This window comes from Nannobrachium achirus (genome assembly GCF_963921795.1).
Source record: "Nannobrachium achirus genome assembly, chromosome: 5".
Taxonomy (NCBI): Eukaryota; Metazoa; Chordata; class Actinopteri; order Myctophiformes; family Myctophidae; genus Nannobrachium; species Nannobrachium achirus.
In genome coordinates, this window is record NC_137814.1 from 63,881,736 (window position 1) to 63,903,623 (window position 21,888).

The window sequence follows — 21,888 nt, forward strand, 5'->3', positions numbered from 1 at the left end:
CACATTCTTACTACAAAACGGGCTGCAAATGTGCTCTGTGTTGCTAATGCTCCCAAGAAAGAAAACGTGTAAATCCATTGATCCAAACTGTAAAAGACCGTGCTTCTGCTTTAGCTGTCTGCTTTAGCTGTGTACAGCAGATGCTCCGCAAGCTTCGTAGCCGACGTTAAAGAGTACACTGTAAAAATCTTTTCTTTTGTAATACACTATTTTAGTGAAAAATTAAAACTACAAAAAGAAGAAAATGACAGGATGAGCATATAAGGAGGGGAGGAGGTAGAAAGGACCACTGGCCACTATTTCTGACATGGCTGCAAGCACTATAGCACAATATATTACCACAGGTCTACTACTAAATAGTAGTTTTAAATAATTGTAGTGGAATAAAAGTAAATTTGAAGTTGACAGCTGTACCACTGTGGGTGTGGTTTGACTTGGGGGGAGTGATTTAGGGGTGTAGGTAAGTACCTATTGTCCCTCCCATTGTCACACCCACTTCTGGCTACCTAGAGGTGTCAAAATGTTCCTTGCATTCAAATGGCTTTTTAAGCACTTTGGGTTTTATGGTGTAACAAGTTTAAAATGCCCATAACTTCTTCAAATATGCTCCAATTTCAAAAAAACCAATGCAGACATAAGGAACAAAGTACCAGACCTAGTCACATATTACAAGGATAGAAATTTCCGGCTAGTCCACAACAAGCCATTCTGGCCAGGCTGGGAAAGTGTTAATGGTAATTTTGTCCATTTTGAGTATACAAGAAATTACACAATTCAAAACAAACATCACACGAAAATGGATAACATAGCAGGTCAAAGAACAAGATAAAATAACATCAAGAGTAAGAATAAGAACATTTACAACATTGAAAATGTGTCTTGCTAAATAGACAATATGACAATACAATTGAATATAACATGACAACACTCAATGCTGATGGCAAACTGTACCGTCCTGGGTATTATCTAACCAGTAAGACTCCCTAATCGGGAGATAAGCGACCGTTGGACGCTTATCTCCACAAATAGGCCAAAAGTTTGTTTTACCAATTATCAAGACATACGGGCAGTTGACAGTTTGCCATGGTTACTCATTGAAGTTGAATCTCCATATATGGAGACAACCTACGCATCACACTAAGTCTGACCTCACCAGCCCATATTTGGGCATGAGCAACTTATGTCTCCATATATGGAGATATGATGACATCACACAGTCCTCAGCCGATGATGTGGCGTGATGTCATACAATACACAAACGAGCCCTACAGTATAAAGGGGCAATTCTTGCCAGGAAAGAAGCATTTCTTCGACTCAGACCTTATCGCCAGGGTTGGCTTATAGCAGCTGTCGGTAGATAATGCCGGTCTTATATACTCATTGAAGTTGAATCTCCATATATGGAGATAACCTACGCATCACACTAAGTCTGACCTCACCAGCCCATATTTGGGCATGAGCAACTTATGTCTCCATATATGGAGATATGATGACATCACACAGTCCTGGGATACAATCCCTTTTATGCCCATATATGGATGGAGATCCCTAACAGAATCCCTTTTATGCCCATATATGGAGATCCCTGCTCTGAGTATCTGACTGAATCCCTTTTATGCCCATATATGGAGATCCCTGCTCTGAGTATCTGACATCACTAATCCCTTTTATGCCCATATATGGAGATCCCTAACATAATCCCTTTTATGCCCATATATGGAGATCCCTGCTCTGAGTATCTGACTGAATCCCTTTTATGCCCATAAGGAGATCCCTGCTCTGAGTAACTGACATCACTAATCCCTTTATGCCCATATATGGAGATCCCTAACAGAATCCCTTTTATGCCCATATATGAAGATCCCTGCTCTGAGTATCTGACATCACTGCGATGTCACCTGTGATGTCACAGTGACACATCACCACAGTATCAGGCGTTACACGTATACATATACCAGCAACAACAGACTGTTGCCACAGCAACGTACACAAAGGTTTGTGTACACATGTGGTGTGATGTCATACTGATGCGGAGATATGAGCAGGGCAAAGGTGTGACGTGTGACGTGTGACCGACCGACCGACCGACCGACCGACCGACCGACCGACGGACGGACGGCCAGTGGAGGTTTTGATACCAGTAAGACTCCCTAATCGGGAGATAAGCGACCGTTGGTCGCTTATCTCCACAAATATCACAACCTCCACCTCTCATGTCATACGGGTAGCCATAGTTACACCTGGAATGTTGAATCTCCATATATGGAGATAACCTACGCATCACACAAAGTCTGACCTCACCAGCCCATACTTGGGCATGGACGACTTATATCTCCATATACGGAGATGGCCATATATGGAGATACGATGACATCACAGAGTCCACAGCTGATGATGTGGCGTGATGTCATACAATACACAAACAAGCCCTATATAAAGGGGCAATTCTCACCAGGGAAGAGAGCATTGCCTGGAATGTTGAATCTCCATATATGGAGATAACCTACGCATCACACAAAGTCTGACCTCACCAGCCCATACTTGGGCATGGACGACTTATATCTCCATATACGGAGATGGCCATATATGGAGATACGATGACATCACAGAGTCCACAGCTGATGATGTGGCGTGATGTCATACAATAAACAAACAAGCCCTATATACTGATGCGATACGATGACATCACAGAGTCCACAGCTGATGATGTGGCGTGATGTCATACAATAAACAAACAAGCCCTATATACTGATGCGGAGATATGAGCAGGGCAAAGGTGTGACGTGTGACGTGTGACCGACCGACCGACGGACGGACGGCCGGTGGAGGTTTTCATAGTAAACTGCTCCCTGACGGTCGCAACTAAACTGCGACCTACGGCCGCAACTAAACTGCAACCTACGGTCGCAATAATGGACATAATGTGTAATCAGTAAACAAGAAGCAATCTGGTATGGTCAAATAATTTGAAAACTATTTCCAGACTCTTTTTTCCTATAGTGAAATGGCAGTGAGAGCATTTATAGCTAACAGACCATTTAGTATCTCACTTGACATTTTGATATCTTGAACATTTTCATGTATACACATTTCTTGTCTCAGTTGGTATGCAAACGTAAGAATTAACACCAGCACATCTGTGTCTTTGCAGAGAATGATGCGCTTCTGATAGCCTTGGTTGTTGCATCAGCTGAATGTAGAAGTACAGTATGCGAGTAACTTCTTTATACTTAATATGAAGCCTGCAGTTGAGGAACATCAATCTCAGCTACTGATGACACCTTTTCAGGATCCTCAAACCCTCCACTAATAGCAATTTTCTGACCATAATTGAGAACTACCTTCTTTAGCTGATTTTAGGAAATCTGTCAGATTGGCTTTGTTTTCATCCATTTCAATTAAGCTAAATATCCCTATCTGGCTTCAAACACTTGGTTCTAAAATGTTCAAGCTTGGACTATAGAGCCCTGAGGAAGTTTTTTGTTTTCCCTTGGAGAGGCTTTATTCTGTGTGACCAGTTGGTTCCCAACAATTTCAGTGATCATTTTCAGAGACACAAGATCATAAACATTCTCCAATTGGAAGATGTGATTGCCTATCTATGGAACTGTTCAACAAAGTTGCATGGCATCAGTATGATCTCTTTTGATTCTTCATCATCATGTGTCAGTCAAAAGAAATATCTGGTATCCTCTGCCAAGGTTGCAGATTCATTGTAGGTGACGGACCAACAGTTTATAGGTGTCTCATGTCTGTGATCATAAGCCGTAAACCAGGGCATTCTCTGGAAATAATAATATTCATCATTACTCTTGCCAGCATCAACTAATATTAGCTTTGCTACCGGCAAGGGTTTAAACATTAATACTGGATAGGTTGTCAGCTTTTACCCAGAAGAGTTATCTTAGGTCAAGTCAATATCAGATTTGGCTCCCTGACAACCACATTACCACATTAACAGTAACATTGTGTAAATCTGCTCAGCATTACAGCAGCAAAATCCAATTTTACCACTTTTAAGTAAACAGTGACACAACGACCTAAAAATCTTTTTCAGAGATGCCAACGGGAGCGTGTCGCTGTTACTAAATCTCATCTTTTCGCTCTTAAGTAACATAACGTTAAGGAGAACTCCTTCTAACGCTATGGACCAGAGTTAAATTACATTATGGTAATGTTTCGCATTGAGGTAATACTTGAGGCTTGACGTGCTGGTGATATGTGAATGCTTCATTGCATAATTTGCACAAAACCGTGCTTTTGTCCACGCTCGCATCCATGGGGACAATCAACGCTGTCTTCACTGTATGCGTGCGACATACGGGGGCAGACCGCCATTCCTAAACATGAAACACCGCCATTCCGAAACACTGTCATTCCGAAACACCGCCATTCCGAAAAATCTTAATTTCGGAATGGCGGGGTCTTATATAAACATTAAAAACATTTCCATTCCGAACAATGGAAGTCAATGTGCGGAATAGCATGTCCCAGTCAAGAAGCCAAAAGAGGTTAATTCAATTCAAATATATCTTAATATCTTAAGCAGATAGGTAATAAGAAGCCAAAATCAATGTTAGTCAGCCTACAGATCTAAAAACGTAACATCACTTCCTGTACTGATAAGGTGACATCATTGATAAGGTGACATTACCATCACCTTATCAAAGATCAACAGTGACAGTATGAATATCCAGAGTTTGATCTTCCAGGGTTTGACATTTCTTATGGTATACTGCGACAGGTTTCTAGGATTAGAACCCACCGGGTTGTAAAGCCAGATATTATGTTCATACTTTCACTGTGACATCACAGGTGATATCACAGCGACGGTCCATACATGGGTATCCCTGATGTCATTGATATACAGTATACTAGTAAGACACCTGAGGGTGGAATGCGACCTCAGGGTGACATGCGACCGAGGTCGCGCCAATTCTTGACTATCTGGCCAACCACAGCGTTTCTCTGACGATTCTAGTTGTTATCAACCCTAGGAGACAAGGGGGGAGAACATGCAAACTCCACACAAAAAAAGACCTTATCGCCAACCCCACCTAGGGTATGAGCGATAGGGCCTAAACATGAAGATGTGGAGAACACTATATATGGAGATAGTCCAGTCCATCATGTCATATGGGACTAACGTCATAGACAGTAGCCATTGTTAGGCCGGAGTCAATGGCTGTCTGTCTGGCTGACTGTCTGTACAGGAAGTGATGTCACATGACTTTTTATGCCCATATATGAGTCATTCTGTACCACATCTCCATGTTTAGGCCACACAGGTTCGCTCCATTTCTCCATCTATAGGTCCAAATGCCCAACGTCGAGCTTGACAAGGAGGATACCGCACAGTGTACCTCATCCACCCTTTCTTCTCTCTCCTTTTGGTATCTTTATCCTCCTCCTCCTTTTTTTATTTTTTATTCTTCTCTTTTTTTCACAGCCGCCCCCATATTTACTTTAGAAAATATATATTAAATTCTAAGAACGTTTCGAGTACCAGTTTGATACAAGAGCGAATAAGCGCTACACTTCTGGAATCCTGTGCGTCGACTTAAAGTCGGATCCAGGCCTAATAACTTTATCTAGCTGCCCCGTTGCCACCTCCTTGTTACATTTTCTTTTCTGAGACACATTGTACCTCATCCACCCTTTCTTCTCTCTCCTTTTGGTATCTTTATCCTCCTCCTCCTTTTTTTTCTTTTTTATTCTTCTCTTTTTGTTGTCTTTCTTAGTCATGTCTCTTTTGGCTACTGTCTATGACGGTAGTCCCATATGACATGATGGACTGGACTATCTCCATATATAGTGTTATCCACATTTCGTGTAGCCGCCCCGTACAGGAAGTGATGTCACAACTCGCTGACATCACACTGACATCACTCCCATACAGAAGGAAGGTTACAGAAGGAAGGTTACGGAAGGAAGGAAGGAAGGAAGGAAGGAAGGAAGGAAGGTCACTCAAGCGACACGTTTTTTCAGAGTATATGCGACCTTCGGTCGCAATCACTGGCCAGATGGCAACGGCCTGGCCCATATCTGTGTGGCTTTTGTGTGTGTGTGTGTGTGTGTGTGTGTGTGTGTGTGTGTGTGTGTGTGTGTGTGTGTGTGTTCATTCGTCACGCGGCCACACTATGCGCACTGTGCAATAATAAAACATGGGGTGTCCATAATTGTCCACTTCATATGCTCATAATTGAAGCCTTATAGAAGGCGTCCATGAGTTGAGATCGCACAGCTGTCCAGTCTGGTTTGGACTAATACGAATTATGTGCGTAATGATGGCACTGTTATTAATAAGATGATAGTGCAAGCGTGTGGGAATGAACATTGAACACCTATTCCAGGTGAGGTCTATGAGAGATGGTATTATTATTAATATAGAACTGGGTCATTAAAGCATTATGTTCGGAAATGCCTTTGGTTAATATTAAACCCGACACCGACGTGGTGAATAATAGCCTATTTAACCAGAATGCTGCATGAATCCAAAGATTTACACACGATAAGCGCTGAGAAACCATATACAAAAAATAATAATGAATAACATGTGATGAAACATAAACATATGTATGATGAATTTGGTTAAGAAGGAGGACCTTTTCTTAATTTAGGAGCAAAGAAAAATGATGGTTGATTGCATTGACTGATAGTAATGTATTTATTAACAAATAAAATATTTATATTCGGGGTGACGGGGTCAGTAGCCAAATTTAACTCTTGAGAGCGTAAAATGAAAGATGCTTAACAATAATTACACACACAACACACACACACACACACACACACACACACACACACACACACACACACACACACACACACACACACACACACACACACACAGATATGGGCCAGGCGGAGGCCTTTGCCATCTGGCCAGTGATATACTGTCAATGACATCAGGGATACCCATGGACTGTCACTGTGATATCACCTGTAATGTCACAGTGACAGTATGAACATATCTGGCCTTAAAACCCAGATATCTCATAAGCATGAGAGTTTTGACATCTCGGTTAAGTTCTCACCGGACACCACTGCGGTGGGTCCTAATCCTAGAAATCTTCAATCAATCTTCAGATCAAACCCTGGATATTCATACTGTCACTGTTGATCTTTGATAAGGTGATGGTAATGTCACCTTATCAATGATGTCACCTTATCAGTACAGGAAGTTATGTTATGTTTTTATGTAGGCTGACTAACTTTGATTTTGGCTTCTTATTACCTATCTGCTTAAGATATTAAGATATATTTGAATTGAATTAACCCCTCTCTTGACTGGGACATGCTATTCCGCACATTGACTTCCATTGTTCGGAATGGAGGTGTTTTTAATGTTTATATAAGACCCTGCCATTCCGAATAATGGAAGTCAAGCCTTCGGAAAGGCAGTGCTATTATTTCGGAATGGCGGTGTGTTATAAAAATTAGATGCACCGCCTTTCCTAACAATATAAGTCAATGTTCGGAATGGCGGTGTTTCGGAATGGCGGGGTGTAACCGCGACATACTGGGGGAGGTTGTTATGATCTGACTGGCTGTGTCCGAGTTGTGTTCCGCTGGCAAATCTAAAGTTGCGTTCAAACCTAGAGCTATTTCTATAGTCACTCCTATCGCTTCACGTTGTCACCTGTCTCTTTGGAATCAAGGAGAAACACCTGGAAAAAAAAGGAAGTCTCACCACCTAACACCAAAAACATTTCCGTGTCTCCGGACAACATCAACACTGGTACCGAAGCAACCATTTGTGCCGTTCGTGACAGATGTACAGGAGTAAAAAACACAGTTTTGGTCATGCCTTAGGCCTGGCCGAGACAAGTATACCGTATGTCCACAATGCATATAGGCTTCACAGAAGATGGTACCATGAAGTTAATTGCATTGCGTCTTAAAGGACAACTTTTTTTTTACAACCAGGGTTCATATTTTAGATAGTCATTAGAGGAAAGAAAGGATGAGTGTTAAAATGTTTTCATTTACTTCTTTCTATCGTTTTAGTGATTTGAACGATTTTGATTTGCATGCAGCAAGTGGCTAAATGCATATTTCATATGACACAATAAGCCCATTCCCAAGATGCACCGCAATCTTTTATGTGCAGATGTGACTTATGGGAGCTGGTGTAAATAGTAGCAAACAAATTGCCGTGTCTAAAAGGACATATTTAGCCACTTGCACGCATGCCCCCACCCACTGAAAAATACTAACATCACTAAAACAATAGAAAGCTGTAATGAAAACATTTTAACACTCATCTTTTCTTCTCTAATTACAATCTAAAATATGAACCCTTGTTGTAAAAAAAACAAAAAACAAAGTTGTCCTTTAAGCCTATAGGGGCCTTTATGTACTCCAACGCCCTCGTGCTTTGTCACCCTCTACAGACATGGAGGAGAGGTAGGATAAGAACATGGCCAAGAGAGGCCCAGGCGTAGTTGATAAAAAGCTCATAGCTTTTTAGGTCTATTCTGAGTTACATTAAAGTCTCTTTATTTAATATGTTCAAGTGTGGAACTAATGGATATGGAATAAACCTTTTACTTTTGGACATTCCTCATGTATTTGTTATCATTGTTTGCAAAGAGGTATTCTCGATCAACCACCAAAAGGTCGCTACAGATTGCCCTCTGGTTGATAAATACTGAATGACACTCAAAGTCATTATGGCTTCATATAGTATAAAAGAATCCAGAGCAGGATGTTTTCTCTCGTTGCATTATACCATAAAATAATTAAGTGCAGCTTACATGCAGTGAGCAGCAGTGAGGACCCAACAGGATTTAATGAGGACGCCTCCACATATATGTCTGAACCGCTGAGAAGAGCCAGTGGTTCTGCGCTGCAGGGACACCTGCCATGGATGATCCCCAGGATTAGACCCACTGCCTCCAATGATCCTGCCCCTATCACCAGGCTCAGGTCTGCCACACTGGGAGAACGGTTCTGGACAAGATGGAAACATAACATGAGCTCTAGAGAGTAGGATCTCTGTGTGTGTGTGTGTGTGTGTGTGTGTGTGTGTGTGTGTGTGTGTGTGTGTGTGTGTGTGTGTGTGTATGTGTGTGTGTGTGTGTCCGGAAATTAGCGTCGGCTCCCGGACACCCTCGAACGGCAGTAAAGCTCCCGGAAATGGCAACTGCTCCCGCAAATGCGAACCAATATGCGGTAGAATAGCTACAGTCGCAGACCGGATCTGCAACCTGTGCGATGCAATTTCTTAGTTCTCTTTCGTCGTTGGGAGATGTGGGCGTCTAAAAGTGACCAATCACTGGTCTCAGATGCAGAGGTTGAGAGGAAAAAAAGTCTCTGCTTCACGTAGGCGGGGGTATAATCAGCTGATTACAGATTGTAATTTATTTGCGTAATGACTGATTCCCTGCTTAATATGAATAAAATAACAGTACTTTGCAACTGTTGGGTTATTTTTTGCTTTGAATCTGCTGTTGCCAACAACAACAGCGCTGGTGGTGGACACAGATCTGTGTGACACACTTTTTAACCGTTGTTAACTGGGAAAGAAATCACAGGAAAAAAGCGGAATGTTTCTGCACACCCGCGCGTGCGCAGGGTTCCTCCCACCAACCTCACATCAGACTCTGTACAGAGACAGTAGACAACACAGTAAACAGGTATTTAGAAGAAAAAATCTAAGCAGTGTGAAGTGAGCGGTGTGGGACATACATATGTACATATAAATACATGTGCCGTTTCAAGTCTTCGGTCTTTACTGCTCGTTTCCTGACAATTTCCTGCAAATGCATATTTTTTCCACAGGTTTTTTGCTGGGGGTTTCCTTTCTATTTTTCATGGAGAATGGAGCGTATATTTGAAGGTAAATTGGCATTGGTTCGACCTCCCTAAAAATAACCTTAACCCTAACCTCAGTACACAACCTTGCAATGGCTCCATATCCGAAAATGTTCAGGGTCCAAACTGTACAATGTACCCATTTTCATGCTTGTATGAAAAAGGGAACGATTCACCTAAAATATGGTCTCAATCATCCGGACTATATAGGGCAATATTTCCGAAACTTATTTTTTAATAAGCGTTCGAGACTTGGAATGGAAAAACATACAAGAAATCATGCAAATAGATCTACAAGCTCACAATGTTACACGTTATTATTATTATTATTATTAGGGAGTTGGGGTGGGTGTGGGGGTGGGGGGGTTAGAAGTACAGGGGCTCCTGGGTAGTCCCTCTCTCCCATGTAGGCCTACATAAACTGCCCACATAAAGTTTGGATACTTAAATCGGTCCATTATATCTCCCCTTTAATAATAGCAATTTGTATTATCTTTTATCATTTCTATCGTTGATTAGTCACCTTTACAAAGAGGTGCAGCGTGTAAGCATCAGTCATTCGTGGAATGAGCTGCACAGATAAACGTGTGGGTAGGCCCCCAAAATAATTTGGTAGGGGGGACATTAGCTACACGTTTAGCTGTGCTCACTCCATGAATGTCTGATGCTTACAAGCTGTACCTCGTTGTAAAGGTGACTAATAAACGATAACAATGATATAAAACACAATAGTGAGATATAGTGGACATAGGTTACGTTTCCAGACTTTTTGTGGGCAGTTTAATTGATAAGCTTTGATGAACTTGGCCATCATGTGAATGGGATACAGTGAAGAGTTTTGGCCCATTATGGTCCTGAGAGGACACTGTCAGAACCTACAGTGTCTACTGGGCAGTGGTGTAAAGTAACTAAGTAGATTTACTAAGTACTGTACTTAAGTACAATTTTGAGATATCTGTACTTTATTTGAGTATTTCCAGTTTTCAGTACTTTTACTTCTACTTCTCTACATCTCAAATTCAAATATTGTACTTTTAATCCACTACAATTATGTGAACACTTTAGTTACTAGTTGCTTTGCAGATAATATGATTATATTATAATTAAAACATACATTATTTCACTTTAGCCCTATTTTATACCTTGGCTATTTGAAAATAGCATATCTACAAGCTCATAACGTTTCGCATGTTGTGAGCAAGTAAAACATTTGAGTATTTTTTCCACCACTGCTACTGCGTGTAAAAGGACAAAAGTATTGGCATCAAAATTGACTTAAACCATAAAAGTACAAGCTCACAACGCGTCACATCGTGCCAGATCCCCAGATGGCCTTCTAAGACAGTGGTTCTCAACCTTTTCAGGCCACGACCCCCACTATAATCATATTTTAACTGGGGACACACACTGAAGCCATTGACAAACAGATCAATCACTGATCTGTTCCGTTGCCCCAAACGGAGGCTGTGACGAGTCCAGTGTGATCATTGTCTCATTATGACCATGGTGACTGGCAATTAACTAAATGAGTTCTGTTTCTTCAGCTCACAGGTGACCCTAACGACCTCTAAGCAGAAATGATGGTTTCATCAGGGCACCGTGTGCCTGTTTGTTGCAGGGGTGGAAAAATGACTTCCACCACCTGTGACCTGTGACCCTAACAGATATATTTACGACTTAGACATAGACCAGAGTAGTTCCTATCTTTTCATTAGATTTGCATATGAACCTTATTCTCTGTTGATTCAATTCCATATAATCAATATACTTTCATAACATTGTAATTTAGTAACAGTTGGTGTATTGTTTACACACAGGCACCCCTGTGGAGGAGGAGTGTGGAAGTTATAGTGTTTTGCTTTACCTTTACCTTGGAGCTTTTAAACAGCTATAGGGTAAAGGTTAACTGCATATGCACATGATGCCTGGGCTCCATTCTCTATTAGCTTAGTGTATAACCAACCTCCAGGCCCACACAGCAAAGCACACACACGCACACATGCACGCACACATGCACACGCGCACACACACGCGCGCGCGCGCACACACACACACACACACACACACACACACACACACACACACACACACACACACACACACACACACAGACAGACAGACAGACAGACAGACAGACAGACAGACAGACAGACAGACAGACAGACAGACAGACAGACAGACAATGTACTGTAGTAGATTAGTCTTTGTTGAAGTATTTTTTTTTTTACCTGAACAGATCAGCCCCAGACTGTAGTTGTATGTAGCAGACACCATTTCATGTGTCCACCACCATATAGGTTGAGCTATCAAATCATTTTCCCATTCTGCAGAAACAGCAGGGCCACAGCCCAGAAGTCTACACATTTCGAATGAATCTTCCCCACTCCAGCCCTTAAAATACAATGGTCTCCAATATCCCAGGTGATTCATCTCCACTCTGCCAGCACAGTGACTGGCTCCTCCCACCAACCTGTAAACACCAGACTCTGTACACAAACAATAGAATAAACAGTTAAAGGGATATTTCACTTCAAAAAATAAATAAATACATTATATTTATTTATATATATATATATATATATATATATATATATATATATATATATATATATATTTTTTTTTTTTTTTTTTTTTTTTTTTAGGGGGTGTGTATCCATCCCTTACAAGGCGATTCGATACGTATCCGATACATGGGCTACGGTTTGATTCAGAGACGATACAGCTTACATACAGAACGATTCAATACGATTCGATTCGGTGCAATTTCGCTGCGATTCGATTTTGTGGAATTTGATGCGATGTGATGCGATGCGATTCGATATGATACAATAAGGTGCGAGCTGATGATACACAAGTTTAATGAAACATTAATTTTCCATTTAATTAAGAAGCTAGATCTATAAAGTAGCATTGCTGACCTTCAAATAATGGATAAAAAATACCAAGGAATAACAGACAATTGTAAAGAAAGATGTATAACAAATCATTTTAGTATCATGTCATTCTAAATAGACACAGACATGTAGATACAAAAAAAAATACTTAATGTAAACTACAAAGCCTACTGACATGGTTTGGAAATCTGTCTCACACAACCATTTTAAGAGCTTCACTTTAGCAGTTACAGTTAGTCAGGTGGAGAAATATGATAAAAGAACACTAAAACGGCCTGGTCCTTCAGGCTTCAGTACAGTGCAAATATTGTAGGGGTCCATTTGGTTCCATTTGTACACTCCCCTGAGTTACACATACTGTACCCATAAGGGTCCATTTGGTTCCTATCACTTAGCTGGGGACCCCCTAGAACTCCCTCAAGGACCCCTGGGGTTCCCCGGACCTCACTTTGAAAACCAATACTCTATTGTAGCCCTTTGCTAGTCTGGGATCACTTCACTTTTCGAGGTTTGATCCGGTCGGGAGAGGAAACCACTTTACGTCATGTTGTAGTTGCGACCGAAGGTCGCATATACTCTGAAGAACCGTGTCACTTGAGTGTCCTTCCTTCCTTCCGTATCCTCGTGACCGTCCTTCCGTATCCTCTGTGATGTCAGTGTGATGTCAGCGAGTTGTGACATCACTTCCTGTACAGGGTGACTACACGAAATGTGGATAACACTATATATGGAGATAGTCCAGTCCATCATGTCATATGGGACTAACGTCATAGAAAGTAGCCATTGTTAGGCCGGAGTCATTGGCTGTCTAAACATGGAGATGTGGATAACACTATATGGAGATAGTCTAGTCCAATATGTCATATGGGACTACCGTCATAGACAGTAGCCATTGTTAATCCGGAGTCAATGGCTGACTGTCTGTACAGGAAGTGATGTCACATGACATACTTTTTATGCCCATATATGAGTCCTAACATGGAGATGTGGATAACACTATATATGGAGATAGTCTAGTCCAATATGTCATGGAACTACCGTCATAGACAGTAGCTATTGTTAGGTCGGAGTCAATGGCTGTCTGTCTGACTGTCTGTACAGGAAGTGATGTCACATGACATACTTTTTATGCCCATATATGAGTCCTTCTGTACCACATCTCCATGTTTAGGCAAACTCCACACAGAAAGGCCCTATCGCCAACCCAACCTAGGGTGTGAGCGATAGGGCCTTTCTGTGTGGAGTTTGCATGTTCTCCCCGTGTCTCCTAGGGTTGATACCCTCATAAAAAACATGAACAAACTCCCCCCAGAATGACAACAACTAGAATCGTCAGAGAAACGCTGTGGTTGGCCAGATGGTCAAGAATTGGCGCGACCTCGCCCTTTAGGGCGAGGTCATTTGGACCTATACATGGAGAAATGGAGCAAACCTGTTTGGCCTAAACATGGAGATGTGGTACAGAATGACTCATATATGGGCATACAAAGTGTCATGTGACATCACTTCCTGTACAGACAGTCAGACAGACAGCCATTGACTCCGGCCTAACAATGGCTACTGTCTATGACGGTAGTCCCATATGACATGATGGACTGGACTATCTTCATATATAGTGTTCTCCACATCTCCATGTTTAGGCCCTATCGCTCACACCCTAGGTGGGGTTGGCGATAGGGCCTTTCTGTGTGGAGTTTGCATGTTCTCCCCGTGTCTCCTAGGGTTGATACCCTCACAAAAACATGAACAAACTCCCCCCAGAATGATAACAACTAGAATCGTCAGAGAAACGCTGTGGTTGGCCAGATAGTCAAGAATTGGCGCGATGTCACCCTGAGGTCGCATTCCACCCTCAGGTGTCTTACTAGTACTCAAAGGATTACAATTTGCTGGAACTATCAAACCGGATTCAGTTTTAACCCAAAATAATTCCCCTGCGCTCAAGGACATACTTTTAGGGCCTACCTAATAAACTCCTTGATGCGGCGTATAGTTTTGCTTTTGAAAAATGTGTTTGGGATATGCATCTTTTATTCCTACTCGTAGCGACTGGCAAGACTATACACTAGGCTACTCGAGCATTTTAATAGGGATTGGGGAAACAAACGGAGGGAAGCAAAACAAAGCGACGCCGCTTCTTCAGCATGTGGTTTCCGCCTAGACCGGATCAAAACGGCCCGTTGTTAACGATCACCAGGCTTTCCCTCAGAAAGCCTGGTAGGCGAGGTTACCCTTTGCAATAAAAACTGATGCTGTGATTATTACCTTTGCTGTCGGCAAGTGCGGGGACTTCTGATGGTTCTACTGGGAAAAGTGTTATGTGTAATATCCAATCCATTACTGTCGCATTCTTATAAAATCCAAACGTGCGTTTCTCCACTGGAATAACCCATAGAGTTATGGAACTACCACGTTGATTTGTTTACAAGTCGCTGCGTCGCACAGTTGCGAGCGTCATTTTACACACACCAGAGTGCTGCGCCGGAAGTAGCAGATCTACATGTTTACAACCCATCTAAATGCAACACGCTGTGGGCTTGTAGATCTGCGGCTTTCCCAAAGGCAGCTTTTTCTTTTCTTTTTCATTTTTTTTCACTGTGCACTGTGTTTAGCAGCACTCACTTTTTAACTAATGATTTGTAACAGTAAACGCTGAGTAAGTGAGTTCAGAGTTCCAAAGCAGGTTAATTATTTAAAGTTAAAATCCAGTGAATCTGATTAATAACTTTAGGACTGATAAATCCACCGATTCAGGCGTGATTTGGACCGATGCAGCCGTATTGCTAGTGTTGAAACGGTTACGCCTGAAGACATCACATCAACCCTTCCTGGCCAAGGCTACATTCACCAAATGTGAAGAAGAAGCATCTTTAGATAATCATGGTTAAAATGGAGTTTGAATTTACAATGGGTTTGTATAGAAAGGGTCTGATAAAAATCTCAAAAACTGTCCCGGGTGTTACCAAAAACCTGATTTGACGATAAAATGACCTAAAGTTTTTTTTTTTAGTTTTTTTTTAACCCTTGGATGCATGACCAACCAATACCTACACTCTTCCGTGAGTGGGGTCAAAAATGACCCCAATTAAAATCAATGCATTTTTGCAATAAACGACTTGCTCTCACACGTAACTCTGCCATACTTTTGCCTAGCAAAGTGATTTCAACTTTAAAACACTCACACGACTTGGCACTTTTTCCGGCCAATAGGGACGAGCTGTAATTGTTGAAGCCCTGCCCCCCCCTGTCTTCCTATTGGCAGCCATAACTCCAGTTCGCAGCATGGTACCATCTCAAAACTTGGTGTGTCTGGACAGCCAATATGGACGAGCTGTTCTTAAAGTATGTTGTTTCCACCCGCCCTGACGGTCACTTCTCACCCTTAGGGCGTCTTACTTAATAGTAGTAGTAGTAGTAGTAGTAGTAGTAGTAATATTAGTAATAACAGTTGCAACCGTAGGTCGCAAGTTTAATATGTGAACGGTCACAGCTTGTAGTATGTATGTATGTATGTATGTATGTATGTATGTACCGGTATGTATGTATGTATGTATGTATCTCTGTCACGCCTGACACTGTGGTTCTATGGGTTTGTCGCTCTGACATCATGCTCTGATGTCACTGTGATGTCAGAGGAACCACTCTAACAGAATGTGTTTGCCACTCTGGCTTCACTGTGATGTCACACTAATCGTTTTTATGCCCATACATGGAGATCCCTGTCTGTAGAACCAGCTACACAGATATGGGATGTCTTAGCCTTCTGTCTTGGCCATATATGGATTCTGTTAGTGTGGTATGTGGCTGATGTGGTCTCCATATATGGGTATTCCCATATGAAGTCCTGTTAGATATGGGGTTAATATTAATGACATCAGGGAACTCCATGTATGGGCATAAAAGGGATTCTGTTAGAGTGACATCATAGTGAAGCCAAAGCGTGAAGCCAGAGCGGCAAACCCATTCTGTTAGTGGTTCCACTGACATCACAGTGACATCAGAGCATGATGTCAGAGCGACAAACCCATAGACCCACAGTGTCAGGCGTGACAGAGATACATACATACATACGGACAAGCTGTGACCGTTCACATAATAAACTTGCGATCAACGGTCGCAACTATTATTACTACTATTACTACTACTATTACACTATTACTACTACTATTACTACTTTTATTACTACTACTACTATTAACAGTAAGACGCCCTAAGGGCGAGAAGCGACAGTCAGGGCGGGTGGAAACAACAGACTTGTAAGAGGGGGCGGGGCTTCAACAATTACAGCTCGTCCATATTGGCCGTCTCAGTCCAGACACCAAGTTCCGAGACTGTACAATGCTGCAAACTGGAGTTATGGATGTTTAAAGCCCAGCCAATAGGAGGGAAGAGGGGGCATGGCTTCAACAATTGCAACTCATCCCTATGGCGGTCTAAGTCCAGACACCAAATCTCGAGACGGTACCATGCTGCAAACTGGAGTTATGGCTGTTTAAAGCCCAGCCAATAGGAAGACAGGGGGGGGGGGGGGGGCTTCAACAATTACAGCTCGTCCCTATTGGCCGGGAAAAGTGCCAAGTCGTGTGAGCGTTTTAAAGTTGAAATCACGTTGCTACGCAAAAGTATGCCAGAGTTATGTGTGAGAGCAAAGTGTGACAGCAAAGTGTGACAGCTGCTGCACGCGTTTAGTAGACAGAGGGGGCGGGGCTTCAACAATTACAGCTTGTCCCTATTGGCAGAAAAAAGGCCCAAGTCGTGTGAACGTTTTAAAGTTGAAATCACGTTGCTAGGCAAACGTATGGCAGAGTTATGTGTGAGAGCAAAGTAGTTTATTGCAAAAATGCATTGATTTTAATTGGGGTCATTTTTGACCCCACTCATGGAAGAGTGGGGTAGTGATACAAAAACTACAATTTCTTAAAATTAATGAAAGGAATGATAAAAAGGCAAATGGCCTCATGTCACAAACATGTTTTATGAGGAATACCTGGAATATGAAAATATTTAAACTTTTAATTTTAAAGATATTGAAGAATTACAACCCCTGGGGTCGTTTTTGACCCCACTCATGCATCCTAGGGTTAAGTGAGATATCCCTTTAATCAAAGTAATATTACTTTGATTAGAAGAATAACTTCTAGGTTAAAATCTGTAATATGTATTTGTTTATTGATGTTTACTTACCTGTTTTGGGGAGAGCCTGGAGAGCTGAAGAGAGGAATTATCACATGATGAGTGTAACCAGTGGTAAAAGTATCAATATCACAATGTAGAAATACTCTGTTACAAGTAAAAGTATCAATACCACAATAGAAATACTCTGTTATAAGTAAAAGTATCAATACCACAATAGAAATACTCTGTTATAAGTAAAAGTATCAATACCACACTATAGAAATACTCTGTTACAAGTAAAAGTATCAATTACCACACTGTAGAAATGCTCTGTTAGGGTGCCCTCACACCAAAATACCTCTGAGAGTGGAATCTGCGTTCCGCCAATGCATTTCAATGATAAGGGAGCGTTTTTTGCTGAAATCCTCTTCTGGCATGAAACCGCTTCACTGTCATTGAAATGCATTGGCGGAACGCGGATTCCACTCTCATAGGTATTTTGGTGTGAGGGCACCCTTACAAGTAAAAGTCAGGTATTCAAAAATGTATTTGGGTAAAAGTACTTAAAGTATCAAAAGTACAAGTAATCATAATGTGGAATGTCTCATTTCAAAGGTTTTCAAACTAGCTCAAATCATTTCGCAATGTGAAGCAACGTCCGATCTAAAACAACAACCAATCTAAAAGCTAGTGTAGAGGGAAAAGAGTAAAGACTAGTACTATAGTAGAGTGAAAGTCACGTTTATTAAGTATGGAGGTGTACGTGGTTAAATGCACACTAACATCATCACAATGTCACATGGTATCAGGAGGAGGATTAGATCTACTCACCCTGAAGGAGCAGAGAGGTCACCATCAGCCACAGAAGCATCTTCATCCTGCCCTGATCTTCAGTCTGCTCTGTATGATAACCTTCACTGCCTGTTCCCTAAAGATACCTTCAGCCACTGTTTGCTCTGTCTGAAGCTCAACCCCTTAAGTCCTGATATAAACCTTCCTACCCCCAAACATGCCATGTGCACATGCACCTTTATCCAGAAAATCAATAATTAATGGTTGACTGCGAATAAGAAAAACAAATCACACTTTGATCAAATCCCACAAATAGATGCTAACGTAAAGACAAAAAATATGAATACTAATGTCATGTTCATGTGATCATTTGTTGACCTGACATCCTGCAGTATGTATAGTTTCAATGTACATATTGTACATGTTTTATATTAAACTGTTTAGACTGCAGGCAATGTTTGCAAATCACGTCTTGCTGACTCTGCCAAAACCTCAAAGACAGTGACAGATTATTGGCTTAGCTGATGATTTAAAAGAGTGCTTTTCTGTACGTTTTCAGAAGTGATTTAAAGGTAGTGTTGGAAAAAGTACTCAAATGTTTTAGCTAAGTAAAAGTATCAATACTGCAATGTAGAAATACTCTGTTAGGGTGCCCTCACACCAAAATACCTATGATAGTGGAATCCGTGTTCCGCCAATGCATTTCAATGAGAAGGGAGCGTTTTTTTTGCAGAAATCCTCTGCTGGCATGAAACCGCTTCACTCTCATTGAAATGCATTGGCGGAACATGGATTCCACTCTCATTGCGACCGTAAGGTCGCAGTTTAGTATCAAAACCTCCACCGGCCGTCCGTCGGTCGGTCGGTCGGTCGGTCGGTCGGTCACACGTCACACGTCACACCTTTGCCCTGCTCATATCTCCGCATCAGTATGTCATCATATCTCCATATATGGAGACATAAGTTGCTCATGCCCAAATATGGGCTGGTGAGGTCAGACTTAGTGTGATGCGTTATCTCCATATATGGAGATTCAACTTCAATGAGTATATAAGACCGGCATTATCTACCTACAGCTGCTATAAGCCAACCCTGGCGATAAGGTCTGAGTCGAAGAAATGCTTCTTTCCTGGCAAGAATTGCCCCTTTATACTGTAGGGCTCGTTTGTGTATTGTATGACATCACGCCACATCATCGGCTGAGGACTGTGTGATGTCATCATATCTCCATATATGGAGACATAAGTTGCTCATGCCCAAATATGGGCTGGTGAGGTCAGACTTAGTGTGATGCGTAGGTTATCTCCATATATGGAGATTCAACTTCAATGAGTAACCATGGCAAACTGTCAACTGCCCGTATGTCTTGATAATTGGTAAAACAAACTTTTGGCCTATTTGTGGAGATAAGCGACCAACGGTCGCTTATTGCGACGATTGATGCGTAGGTTATCTCCATATATGGAGATTCAACATTCCAGGTGTAACTGGCTGCCCGTATGACGTGAGAGGTGGAGGTTGTGATATTTGTGGAGATAAGCGACCAACGGTCGCTTATCTCCCGATTAGGGAGTCTTACTGGTAGGTACTTTGGTGTGAGGGCACCCTTACAAGTAAAAGTCTGGAATTCAAAATGTACTTGAGTAAAAGTACGAAAGTATTGTCATCAAAATGTACTTAAAGTACCAAAAGTAAAAGTACAACATGTTTGAAAATAGTCGATCTACAAGTAAAAGTACGAGAGTATTGGCATCAAAATGTACTTAAAGTACCAAAAGAAAAGTACAATGCCGGTATGTTTGAAAATAGCAGATCTACAAGCTCACAACGCATCGCATTGTGATGCGTTGTCAGCTTGTAGATCAGCTATTTTCAAATTGCCAAGGTATATAAAATAGGGCTACACTGGTTTTTGTATGTTTTATAATTTTTAGGGCCCAAGCACACACAGTGTGTGAGGACCCTATTGTAATTGTAAAGATTCTTCTTCTTCTTCTTCTTCCGCCGATTGAATCGCGTTTTTGAGGCGCAAAACGTACTCCAAAAGTTGCGCAACTTAACACGCACATGCAAGTGGCTAAAAATTACGTATTTAAAAATAAATAAAAGGGGGCGTGGCCTAATGGCGTACAAAAATCGGTACACACCTTTATCATGTCCGGACTCACAAAAAAGTCTCTTGGTGCCACGTCCGAAACAAAACAGGGAGTCAGCCATTTTGACAAATTTGTGGCGTTTTGGCGCATTTTTGGCTGTTTTCACGTGTCGCACTTTAACAAACTCCTCCTAGGGGGTTAATCGCTCTGCATACTCAAGACACCTTAACGATGAAAAGTTGTGCAAATCGTGAGTTTCCGTAAAACGGCGTGCCCGTGGCGAAGCGTCAAACTTCCTTCGCCAAACAGGAAATCTTCTGCATTGGTCGATACTTGATTGTTCCTTATTTTGGCTATTACTCATCAACCGTTTGTCGTAAAAAAACTTCTGGGTGGAGTCATTTGACTTGTTTCAGAGTCTTTCAGCTTAATTGGTTTAACTTGGCTGCACCCCCTCTTCTGATTGGCCAAAACTTTATTTGGGTTTATCTCGTCAACCGTTTATCATACAGACTTGTGGGTGGAGTCATTTGAATGCTAATGCTAATGTTAAAAATGTTAATGCTAATGCTAAAAATGCTAATGTTAAAAATGCTAATGCTAATGTTAAAATCCTAATGCAAAAAAAATGCTAATGCTAAAATACTAATCTTAATGCTAAAATGCTAATGCTAAAAATGCTAATGCTAAATTTGCTAATGCTAAAAATGTTAATGCTAATGTTAAACCTGCTAAAAATGCTAATGCTAAAATTGCTGATGTAGAAATGCTAATGCTAAAAATGCTAATGCTAAAAAATGCTAATGCTAATTATAGTAAAAATGTTAATGTTAAAGGGAATGTAAAAAATGTTATTGCTAGTGCTAAAAATTCTAATGCTAATTGGCTGCTACCCCTTGTGACGTGGGTAGAGCTGCTTGCAGCTTTAATATAATTTATATCTGCAAAGTAACTAGTAACTAAAGTTTTCAAATAAATGTAGTGGAGTAAAAGTACAATATTTAGATCTGAGATGTAGTGGAGTAGAAGTAAAAGTATTGGAAATTGGAAATAGTGAAGTAAAGTATACAAAGCTCAAAAGTGTACTTAAGTACATTACTTAAGTAAATCTACTTTGTTACTTTACACCACTGTGTAAAGGATATCAATGCTATCGAGCCAAAACATCTTAT

The 21,888-nt window shown here is 41.3% G+C and overlaps 1 protein-coding gene across 3 annotated transcripts in view; it reads right to left on the reverse strand.

The window, feature by feature from the left end:
• Positions 1-18,774, reverse strand: part of LOC308285754 (sialoadhesin-like) — a 177,527-nt gene extending 158,753 nt beyond the window's left edge. For 2 of the 3 annotated variants that reach the window (XM_080726609.1, XM_080726608.1), the window contains exons 1-4: positions 18,660-18,774; positions 17,898-17,921; positions 12,048-12,305; positions 8,760-8,955 (exon numbers count right to left, since the gene is read on the reverse strand). In XM_080726609.1, coding sequence (XP_080582735.1) covers positions 8,760-8,955; positions 12,048-12,305; positions 17,898-17,921; positions 18,660-18,705 — 524 coding nt within the window. In that variant the 5' untranslated portion in view covers positions 18,706-18,774. The remainder of the gene's footprint in view (positions 1-8,759; positions 8,956-12,047; positions 12,306-17,897; positions 17,922-18,659) is intronic. The other variant, XM_080726610.1, reaches the window with a different exon arrangement.
• Between the last annotated feature and the right edge of the window lie 3,114 nt (positions 18,775-21,888).